Here is a 12,176-nt window from a genome sequence, read left to right as displayed (position 1 = left end):
ATGATAATAATAATAATAATCTGTGTAATAATAATAGTGTGTAATAATAATACTAATGAATAATATAATATTAATAAGCATACTAATAATACAATGTAAAATAATGAAATATTATTAATCTTAATAATATATTTAAAATATAATTTGTATAATATGGATAGCAATAATTATAATAATAATTATCTGTATAATGATTGTAATAAAAATCTATAATAATAATAATAATAACAATAATAATCTAATAATTAATAATAAAATAGTAAAATATGTAAAATAATAAAAACACGCTACATTTCTAATAATATCTGCATATAATAGTAATAATCATCATCACTGTAATAATAATAATGATATTATTATTAAGCATTTTATTCATATTATTTAATAATAATTAATAAGCATATAGGTGTATGTAAATGTTATTTTACAGTATAAATAGTTATTGACCTTATTCGAACCTCACTGCCATGTATGCTAGGAACAGAGAGGACTCTCTAGACGTGTGTACATCATTTAGTACCATGTTATTACAATAATGACCGTGTTTACGTAATTCAGATGAGCTATGCGTAACGCAATAAAAACTGGTTTTCTAAATCACCAACAACAATAACGTAACAATAACAGTGGTTAAATCCTGGAGAAAGGAAAGAAGTTACAGCCACGTATCGGTGGTGTATAGATCAGGAGGAGCGGCACCTTGCTGATGGTGTAGTGCTCGAGGTGTTTCTTGTACAGGGCGAGGATGGCGGGGACGAGTTTGGGGAGCTGCTCTTCTAGCTTGTCGTGAGCCATCAGGTGGCTCATCGAGCCCAGAGCTTCAGCTACGGTCAGACGCAACTGTACACACACACACACACACACACACACACACAACATTACATTACAACAGTAAATAATAATACGCTCTGAGTACAAGTGGCAGAGTGGATTACATAAAAAAAAAAACACTTCATAGCGGGTACAGCTGGTAGAGTGGGTGTTGCACACAACATGGGTCCTGGGAATGTGGGTTCAATTCTCACCTCTGCAAATTGTTTGCTGCTTGTTGGGACCTGTTTGCTTATTATAGTCCCTAGGAAAGTTCTACCATCAACAACACAAAACCTACAACAGGGCCAGTCTGTCACTAGACCAGTTCATCACAAGGCCAGTGCACCACAGGGTCAGCCTGTCAGTGGACCAGCCAATCACTGGGCCAGTCCATTACAGAGTCAGTCCGTCACCGGACCAGCCAATCAATGGGTCAGTGCGTCACAGGGCCAGTTCATCACTGTGCCATTTCATCCCTGGGCCAGTACATCAATGGACCAGTCTGACACTGGGTCATTTTATCACTTGGCCAGTGCCACACAAGGTCAGTCCATCCCTGTGCCAGTCTGTCAGTGGGTCAGTCTATCAGTGGACCAGTCCATCCCTGTGCCGGACTATCACAGGGCCGGTCTGTCACTGGGACAGTCTATCACGGGGCCATTGTATCCCTGGGTCAGTGAGTCATAGGGCCAGTCTGTCAGTGGGCCGGTCCTTCACTGGACCAGCCAATCACTGGGTCAGTCCATCACTGGACCAGTCTATCACAGGGCCAGTCTGTTAGTGGGTCAATCCATCACTGGGCCATTTTATCACAGGGCCATTCTATCACAGGGTCAGTCTATCACAGGGCCAGTCTATTCCTGAGCCAGTCTGTCATTGGACCAGTCTGACACTAAACCAGCCAATCACTGGGCCAGTCTATTACAGGGTCAGTTTGTTAGTCTGTTAGCGGGTCAGTTCGTCAATGGGCCAGTCAGTCCCTAAATCAGTTCATGACAGGACCAGCTGGATATGTAAACAGTCCTCAGTAAAAAACACTGATTTTATATCTAACTGGTCCACTTATGAGGGAGGGTCTGGTCTTCTGAAACAAGACAGCGTCCACTCTTATGGGAGGGTGCTGCTCTGATTTCTTATGGTGTAGCTCAAGGGTTCACAACCAGGGGGCCTCAGTGAGCCCGTAGAGGGGGTTCTGTTGCATTTTAGAACATTTTGATTGAACACGGAGGTCTACGAGAAAAAAAGGTGGAGAATTGCTGGTGTAGCTGGTGGGGTTGATGGTGTCAGTGTAGTGGCAGGACCTTCACTGTCACTGCTGTTTAACCAGCCTCACCAAGAACCATAAATTCCTCCACAATCCGAGAGGAAGAAAAAGTCCAAGATGGCAAAACACATGATTTTCTTTCAAACAAAAGCCTCAAAGTTCGAGTAGCAAACCACGTCAGCGCTAATTGGATCCTCGCCGCGTCTTATTTCTCGTACCTTGGCCTCTCTGCTCTGCAGCCAGCTGTTGAAGAGAACGTCGTAGGCGGCGTAGATTTCGCTAGAAAACGTGTCCTTGCGCACCGTGGGGTCTGGAGCCTTGTCCAGGTTGGCCAGGTACTCCAGGATGCTCTCGCTAAAGCAGGAAAGAGCTGAAGGAAGGAGGGAGAGGAGCGGCGCATTACTGCTGGCAGCACACTATCTACACTGTATGGACAAAAGTATTGGGACACCCAGTTCAACTATTGGATTCATGTGTTTTAACCAGAACGGTCACTAACCTGAGAAATAAATCCATGATATAAAGTTGTAGCAACAGTTTAGGGAAGGCCCTTTCACAAAGCAAGCTCTATAAAGACATGAACTTTAAAGAAACTCCAGCTGAGACTTGCGCAGCCTTTCAAATGCTCTTTTTGACTATCGAACGGGCACAAATTCCCATACACAGACTTTAATCTCATGTCAGAAGCCTTCTCAGAAGAGCGGCTGTCCCACACAGGTCGCTCTATTTTATTACCATTTGTTTTTGGAAAGGGACGTCCGACAAGCTCATGGTCAGGTGTCCAGATACTTTTGGCCGTACAGTTTATTATATATAACAAATAAAAAGCTTATTTTCTAATATGATCATAAATGATGTAAGCTTAGTATGAAAGAATTAATCTGATCAGAATAGGGCAGTTGGTACTGGACCAGTAAGCAGAAGGTCACTGGTTCAAACCCCACCACTGTCAGTTGCAACTGTTGGGCCCTTAAGCAAGGCCCTTAACCCTCAGTTGCTTAGAATGTAAGTCGCTTTGGATAAAAGCGTCTGCTAATGCCGAAAATGTAAATGTAATGTAAATGTGAGCTTACCTGATGAGAAGACCCATTTGATGTTGTCCTGCTTGGCCATGGCCAACATGGGCAGCATGGTACCCAGGATGGCACTGAGGAACGGCACCATGCCATACACTGTAAATACAAACAAAGCATTTAAAAAAAAAAAAAAAAAGGAAGGTGATCTGCAAAGAGGAACTGAATCATTTCAGATGTTAAAAAAAAACTACCGTTGGAGTCCGACAGGCTGGCTAACGTCTGAACCACGAAGAAGTGAGGTAGAACCCCGGGCTGGAACTTGCTCAGGATCTCCTCCATGATTTCGTTGATGTATTTGTTTCCTATAGCCACCAGAATATTACTGGCTGTCTGCTGCCAGTCCGGGACCACGTCCTAAAGGGAAAAAATAATCAAGCACCACATTAATGAGTAATAAAAACAGTGTTTGAAATGGTTTTAATGATTTAAGATGATTTAGTGCATTAAGGCTGTAGATGAGATGGATAAATTACTAGCCTGGTGCCTGGAACATGTCGATTATGTGTCTGGACTTTTAGTTTTAATAGTCTGTTATGTTTCCCCCCTTAAATGTAAATGTAAATCCAAAAGCATAACTAACAATCAAGTAACTTAAAGAGTTTCATGGTAGGTCAAGGTGGACAAAGAGTTTTGGAATGTTCACAGCAGGAACTTGTGCTAGTTTTATTGGTCTTGTATTATATATACATACACTGATCACTCACTGTCCATTTTATCAGCTCCACTTACCATATAGAAGCACTTTGTAGTTCTACAATTACTGACTGTAGTCCATCTGTTTCTCTGCATGCTTTGTTACCCACCTTTCACCGTGTTCTTCAATACTCAGGACCCCCACAGGACCACAACAGAGCAGGTATTATTTAGGTGGTGGATCATTTAGCAGCGCTGCTGGAGTTTTTCGCTCATCTATTGCTGCTGTTTGAGTCGGTCATCTTCTAGACCTTCATCGGTGGTCACAGGACGCTGCCCACGGGGCGCTGTTGGCTGGATATTTTTGGTTGGTGGACTATTCTCAGTCCAGCAGTGACAGTGAGGTGTTTAAAAACTCCAGCAGCGCTGCTGTGTCTGATCCACTCGTACCAGCACAACACACACTAACACACCACCACCATGTCAGTGTCACTGCAGTGCTGAGAATGATCCACCACCTAAATAATACCTGCTCTGTGGTGGTCCTGTGGGGGTCCTGACCATTGAAGAACAGCATGAATGGGGGCTAACAAAGCATGCAGAGAAACATATGGACTACAGTCAGTAACTGTAGAACTACAAAATGCTTCTATATGGTAAGTGGAGCTGCTAGATGGACAGTGAGTGTAGAAACAAGGATATATATATATATATATATATATGCAGCGTTTGAAGACCCCACCCTCATAGTCCGGTCATCCCACCCTAGCAGAGACGTGCCTGCTGCAGACACTGCCGATCATGCCTGCTAGATGGCTCCCAGCCGACCGGTTTCGAACCGAGGAGTTCAGAATCTCGGCGCTGTTGCAAGCTCGTTATAATTCCGCTTCGTTTTTCTGCCTGTTGATGCGAGCGTTACCTTAGACTTGGTCATTTCGGCCGAGGCCAGCGATATGACCGCCTTTATTTTGGGGTAAGTGATGTCATCGATCTTGCTTTTGACCACCAGCTCGATGGTCTGCAGGACCACCACTCGGTGCCCCGTCACCAGCTACAAAACAGAGAGGAATCAGGGAGATTAAAACAAGGCATTGCAAAGGGTCAAAATAAAAAACCCATTTCCAGAAAAGCTTGGACGTTAATAGAGCTTCAGGTTGCACTCCTTGATGCAGTGGTGGGTTGTGTTAAATGATGAAAGGTTTTCCGCAGCACTACTAAACCCATGTGGCTTCATTTATTACGACAGCATGACGGTTCTAATACAGTACTGACTAAGGGCTTCAACAATGGTTTCCTGCATTGCCCTACACAGACGTGGATCCATGAATCTTTTCACAATATCAGATACGGTTGATGGTGAAAGACCTACAATTACATTTGCAGCATTTAGCAGACGCTTTTATCCAAAGCAACTTACAATTATGTTTCTATACTCAATTTTAGTAATTAAGGGTTAAGGGCCTTGCTCAGGGGTCCAACAGTGGCAACTTGGTGGTGGTGGTGAGGCTTGAACCGGCAACCTTCTGATTTCTAATTCAGTAGCTTCACCGCTTAAATTATTAAATTAGACCTAAATTATTTGCAGCCTGTTACCATTTTTAAAACGGCTCATGAGGTATTTTAGAAGTAAAATAAAAGTCGTCCGTCATTAATTAGGTTTTATAATAAAACTGTTTGACCTCTGGGTGGCGCTCTCACATATAACAAAACTCTAAAACTCCAAAACATTAACGTTATACCTACATTAACGTTCCCGGGTTTTCGGATAAACGCGGCGACTCCAGAGAAACGAAAACTACACACCGAGCACTGAAGATTTCAGATGCCCTGAGATTGAAAATGAGTTCAGAGGGAAGTGGGTATGTTTAATTTAAAGAAGTATAATAATCTTCCCGTTAGGATTATAAACTGGGGAGTGAAATCGACACTGTGGTCACTTGAAAAACGGGATGTGGAATTGTTAGTAATTAGGAGCTCTGTTTTATTTTTATTTATTTTATTACTAAAGACTCGGTGGCCCCCTAGTTGTATATTTTTTACACCCCTGATTTAGTGGATCCTCCTTTTATTACCCAAATATGATTACAGAGGTACCTTGTAACTCAACGTCCCATAAACTCAAAATCTTTGAAACTTGATGCCCTCCGTCAAGAAATTTGTACCCGAATATGAGCTGAATCTGCGTTTGTGTGGAATAAGCGTCAGATCCAGGGTTACAGCTCCACATGTATCTGTGTTCATCTGGATTCTCCTCCCTGTTTCACTTTTAAACTTGTGTTACAGCTCGAGCTTCTGAGAAACTGTGAGAATCAGAATCAGCTTCTCCCAGAGTCTAAAACGCTTCTGGTTAAAATGCAGCACAGAAGCTAGTGTGCTGCTTCTCATGTGAATGCGCCGGTGCTGAACGGAATACGGTATTCCAGAATCGAGCATCTCCACGATTAAGAAGCGTAAGGAAACAATAAAGAATTAAAGCTAAATATAGTATATGCAGTTCCACGGGACCATGGAACGGATTAACAGGTTTCCCAAACATCCTTATGAGAAAAAATACCCTTAAACTCAACGCCGCTCCCAGAACCAACTGCCGCCGAGTTTCAAGGTACCGCTGTACTTTATAAATGTTTAACACTTATTTTACCCCTGTATTAACTTTTAATAAGTGTGTGACAGGTATTAAATTCTAAAGAAGTTTATATTTAAATAGCATTGTATATCTAAGACCAGACCATATAAATCTATCACGCTTACATGAATGCACAGTGCACATATGCAGACTCATCCATGGTGCGCAAGAACGTTCGACCGTTATTTGATGACTAAAATAACTCACGGCGTGTTGCTTAATGTCACACAGGGTCGGATCATTAGATAAATCACATGCTGAATCACACTACAGTCGGAAGGAAATGACAGAAGCGTGTGTGACGGCTCACGTTGGCACTGCCCGCTTTCAGAAGGACAGAACTGTAAACAGAGGCTGGAAACTCTCCATCTTTTGCCAAAGCTTTCAGAGTTAAGTAATGACGTGCTGGCGATGGTCGACCACCCACCCAGAGCGTGCTGGCACCTGAAAAAACTCAATCTTGGAACTGGATTAAATACGGTCGGGTTTTTCTTCGTTAATTGTTCCAGACACCCTCGATCGGGTACGGCCGAATAACTAAGATTTAAGACTCTGTGGAAACACCTTCGGGGCTCGATGGTGTGTTTAAATACTGAGTGAAGTGCTGGAGAAAAATAAACATTCAGCCGTCAAAAAGCTTAGAAATAATATAAACCTGCGAGTTGCACACGGCATAAAGAGCACGATGATACGCTTTCAAAGACCTTCTAGTCACCAGATAAACAGGATTAAACAAAAGGTGCGGTACAACATCATCAAAATGAGGCGAATCTGCATTAGTGTGGAATAAGCGTCAGATCCAGGGTTACAGCTCCACATGTATCTGTGTTTATCTTGGATTTTCCTCCCCGTTTCACTTTTAAACTTGTGTTACAGCTCCAGCTTCTGAGAAACCGTGAGAATCAGAATCAGCTTCTCCCAGAGTCTAAAACGCTTCTGGTTCAAAATAAAGCTTAACGTGGTTTAATGTAGTAAAAGAAGGAGACAGGAGCACTAAACTTCTCTTCATTATTACTGCTCATAAGTTCCTCCACTAATCACATTCCTCACTCGCTGTTTTACTACGATAAGGGAAAAAGCGGAAAAGCGCTCATGTGAATGCGCCGGTGCTGAATGGAATACGGTATTCCAGGATCGAGCATCTCCACGATTAAGAAGCATAAGGAAACAATAAAGAAGTAAAACTAAAGAGCAGCTTTTATTGTATTTTTAACTGTTTTTAATTGTATTTCAGTGTTTTTATATTATATGTGTAATATTTAGTGTATAAGTGTCAAAAACAACCTCATTATTTTACATGAGACTAAAATAGCTGCAGCTCCACGGGACCATGGACACATTAACAGGTTTCCCAAACATGCCTATGGGAAAAAATACCTTGAAACTCGACGCCACTCCCAGAACCGACTGACGTCGAGTTTCAAGGTACGGCTGTACTACAGAAGATACTGGACTAGTAATCAAAATGTTGCTGGTTCAAGCTCCAGCACTGCCAGGTTGTCACTTATGGGCCCTTGAGCAAGGCCCTTAACCCTCAATTGCTTAGACAGTAAACTGTCACAGTACTGTAAGTCACTTTGGATAAAAGCGTCCGCTAAATGCCAAAAATTTAAACGCAAAAGCTGCAGAGATGGGGGATAATAGGGGTCAGTGCGCGTCTCTCCGTGCACGATATGAATCCCCATAAGAATCGGCCTGGTGCAGGTCAAAAGAAGCGGTCAGATACTGCACATGTGTCTGAGGGGGCGTGTGTTAGTCCTGGCCTTCCTAGGTCAGCAGCAGCAGCCGTGAAATACAATTGATTAATTGGACATGACTAAATTAGCAGAACACTGTATACATATTTGTAGCTGCTCTAAACAAACAAGGATCCTCACATTCAGTCATAAATCTGAAGTAAGGCGTGAGCCGACCTTGGGGTGTTTGAGCAGGTACTCCTGACACATGGACAGAACTTTATCCGGCTGCTGGTTCCCCAGAGTAAAAATGGACTTCCTGACCTGCTCCTGCACCGTCGCATCCTTATCGTTGGCTGCGTCCAGCAGTGCCAGGGTCACCTCTGAAAAGACGGACAAAAACAGCAATAAAAATGTTAATTTATCTATTTATTTATTAGTTTATTAGGATTTTAACGTCATGTTTTACACTTCGGTTACATTCATGACAGGAACGGTAGTTACTCATTACACAAGATTCATCAGCTCAAGTTTTTAAGGCCCAACACAGTCATGGACACGGGGAGAACATGCAAACTCCACACAGAAAGGACCTGGAGCGCCCCAACCTGGGAATCGAACCCAGGACCTTCTTGCTCTGAGGCGTCAGTGCTACCCACCGTGCCACCCATCTATATAGTTGTAATAATATTTACTGGATTTACTCTGTGCTGGAGATGCTGGAACGCTCGAATTCCCCCCATGGGGATCAATAAAGGACAAACCCAGTCGAACTTTGTATACTATTTAATCTCACTCACTCACTCACTCACTTAACCGCTTATCCAATCAGGGTCGCGGGGGGGTGCTGGAGCCTATCCCAGCTTTTCAATGGGCGCAAGGCACACAGTAACACCCTGGACGGGCTGCCAGTCTATCTCAGGACACACACACACACACACACACACACACACGTTCACCTATAGGGCAATTCAGTGTCTTCAATTAACCTGACTGCACGTTTTTGGACTGTGGGAGGAAACCGGAGCTCCCGGGGGAAACCCACGCGGACACGGGGAGAACATGCGAACTCCACACACTCCACGCCTGGGGATCGAACCCGGGACCTTCTCGCTGTGAGGCGACCCACCGAGTCACCGTGCCGCCCACCTATACAGTTGTAATCGACAATACTGCTGTATAATAGTATGCATTACATAGTCAATATTTTTTATTTTCATTCTACTCTATCTTATTTACTCCATTTACTGGATTTACTCTGTGCTGGAGATGCTTTAACGCTCGAATTTCCAATCAATGCAAGAATCTTACATTAAAACAATAAGGAATAAATTATATTGCAGATATCTTCAGCCACAAACCCAGTCGAACTTTGCATACTATTTCATATTAATGTAAAACAAATGTACACATGTAAAATGTAAAATTATGTATGCAGCCATGGAGGAATTAGAATGTAGAACCCACAGGCTACAACAGTCAGGAGTTTTACTAGTCACACTAGTAATCGCCACGCTTCCTAAGCATTCACATCTTACATAAATACAGTTTATTACCACACAAGTCACCAGAATTACAGCCTATATTTTTATAATCTAGAGCCTTAAACAGCACTGTGTACATGACGTTTTATTAAACAGATTAAAATGTGAACTAGAGAGAAGCGCATTACCCAGCAGTAGTACGTTAAGGATGTCAGGCGATGCCATGAAGCCCTTCTTCTTTCTGTGTATGACCCGAATTACAAATCATAGTTCCTTTTTAACGTTCATGACCAGCCATGTGACCTTCAGCCGGCCGATAGCGAGAGATAGCGATGAGGTTTATTTCACATCACCGAACACAAACGTCAAGGACTGCTTGATGATGAAAGGTCTCGGACCGAGACGCAGGCCGTGGGCGTGAGACTGTACCCACAGGGCAGGGGTCTGACACAAAGCAATTCAAGGAACCCTGGGTGGAACCTGCCGGAAATGACATTTCTAATCAATCTGACAATTAATGGATGATCTGTGAACCCTTAGCATGCCTAAATCAAAGCGATTAAAGCCAAGGGCCTTCCTCAGGGGCCCAAAAATGGCAACTATGTCATTCCAGGTACAGAATCCAAACCTCTAAGCTACCACCACCTCGTCCACTTCACCTTCGAGGTGTTCTATTATTTAATTTCATAATTAAGCACCTTTTTATCCTGGTCAGGGTTGCAGTAGCTTCTCAGACACAGCCAATCACGTCTGTGTAGACGCCCGGCCGGCCGATAGCACCGCTGAGATTCGAACCCAATTTAAATGACATGTTTAACCAACAACATTAACTAACGGCTTGACGACTTGACACCTAAATCGAAGTGATTAAGGTCAAGGGCCTTGCTCAGGGGCCCAAATATGGCAGCCTGGCAGTGGTCACCAGTGATCTTGTGATTCCAGGTACAGAATCCTAACCTCTGAGCGATTGGCTACCTCTTTATCCTGGTCAGAGTTGTGGCTTCGGCCGTCCCCTTCTCAGCCACAGCCGATCACGTCTGTGTAGACGCCCGACCAGCCGATAGCACGGCTGAGATTCAAACCCTGATCTCAGAGGTAGTGGGATAAGAGTAATAGACCGCTGTGCCACCCGTGCACCCCTTTCAGATAGTCTGAAATATTAACTGCGAATGTCACTCCTCAGAAATGCTTTATTAAACAAAATGAGTCCAAATTCTCACAGACAGACTCCAAAATCTTGTAGAAAGAGTCTGTTTTAATGCCCATGGGTTTGCAAATCTCTCAGTCAGGTGTCTAACTACTTCTGGCTTCCTCTTTAGGTGTACCCAACACACCCACAATGAGGTACTCACGCTGCACGTCGCTCTCCTCGATGAGCCCCATGTCGCCGCACCGGAGATCATTTATCCATCCATAAGTGATATCAGCTCGACGGCGCTGGAAAACACAAAAACACCGGAATTTAGGCGACACGTTAACGCACACCGTTAAGCTCCTGCTAGTCATGTGACTCGTGCTTCCCTGTCGTGTATCCATGTAACCAGGATGTAACACATTTTCACAAATGCAAAACCAGTCAGAACACCACAAGCTACACTGACAGCTAATGAGCTAGCTGTTTACTTCCACTTTCTCATCATTTAAATAAAATTAAATATTAAACACTTATAACGCACTCTTCTTTACATTACCTTCTCTTCCTACTGCAGTACTCACTGGCTGGTTTGGCAGGCTGGTCCTGAGTAAACAGCGAGGCGGAGCATAATAAATCCTCAGCTTTTCCTGCGTCTCTGTGCTTTTACTACATTATACTAAATAATGAACCAATTAATTAAAGCCGCAAAAGTGAAATAAAAAACAAAATCTAGATATCTGTCGGAACTGAAGTGTTGTAACGTGTGTCGTGGTAAACACCGACGGTCATGTGCTCCTGGACTACCGCTCACACAGCATACTCAGCATACTACCCTACTAAACAGTACGCAGCGCGTCCGGGTGCATACTACTTTCTCCTACTATGTAGTACGCTAGTATGCACGGTAGGACCTCCTCCTCGATTAGCCTGAACGTAGCAGGTGGGCGTGAAAGAATAAAACTAATAATAAAGAATAAACAACATTTAATATAAATAACAAAGAATTAACAGCATTTATCAAAAATAACACTAAAGAATGAACAACATTTATCTAAAATAACACAAAAAAATTAACAACATTTCATTCAAATAATAAAGAATTACCATTTAACAAAAATAACATTTAACTAAACAATTAACAATATTTAATACAAATAATAAAGAATAAACAACATTTACTAAAAATAACACAAAAGAATTAACAACATTTATCAAAAATAACACTAAAGAATTAACAATATTTAATACAAGTAATAAAGAATTAACATTGTTTAACAAAAATAATAGAATTAAAAACATTTAACATAAATAATAAAGAATTAAAAACATTTAACAAAATAATAAAGAATTAAAACATTTAACAAAAATAATAAAAAATTAAAACATTTAACAAAAATAATAAAGAATTAACAACATTTAACAAAATAATAAAGAATTAAAACATTTAACAAAAATAAAAAAAAATTAAA

The 12,176-nt window shown here is 42.1% G+C and overlaps 1 protein-coding gene across 2 annotated transcripts in view; it reads right to left on the bottom strand.

Annotated features, from left to right (window-relative positions):
• mroh1 (maestro heat-like repeat family member 1) overlaps positions 1 to 11,452 on the bottom strand; it is a 52,587-nt gene extending 41,135 nt beyond the window's left edge. For both annotated transcript variants that reach the window (XM_062992437.1, XM_062992439.1), the window contains exons 1-8: positions 11,264 to 11,452; positions 10,925 to 11,009; positions 8,326 to 8,471; positions 4,706 to 4,837; positions 3,345 to 3,507; positions 3,151 to 3,249; positions 2,296 to 2,447; positions 700 to 840 (exon numbers count right to left, since the gene is read on the bottom strand). In XM_062992437.1, the coding sequence (XP_062848507.1) occupies positions 700 to 840; positions 2,296 to 2,447; positions 3,151 to 3,249; positions 3,345 to 3,507; positions 4,706 to 4,837; positions 8,326 to 8,471; positions 10,925 to 10,955 (864 nt within the window). In that variant the 5' untranslated portion in view covers positions 10,956 to 11,009; positions 11,264 to 11,452. The remainder of the gene's footprint in view (positions 1 to 699; positions 841 to 2,295; positions 2,448 to 3,150; positions 3,250 to 3,344; positions 3,508 to 4,705; positions 4,838 to 8,325; positions 8,472 to 10,924; positions 11,010 to 11,263) is intronic.
• Between the last annotated feature and the right edge of the window lie 724 nt (positions 11,453 to 12,176).

Source organism: Trichomycterus rosablanca, chromosome 3 (genome assembly GCF_030014385.1).
Source record: "Trichomycterus rosablanca isolate fTriRos1 chromosome 3, fTriRos1.hap1, whole genome shotgun sequence".
Classification (NCBI taxonomy): Eukaryota; Metazoa; Chordata; class Actinopteri; order Siluriformes; family Trichomycteridae; genus Trichomycterus; species Trichomycterus rosablanca.
Note: the sequence above shows the minus strand (reverse complement) of the source record. Positions and strands in the feature narration are given on the sequence as shown.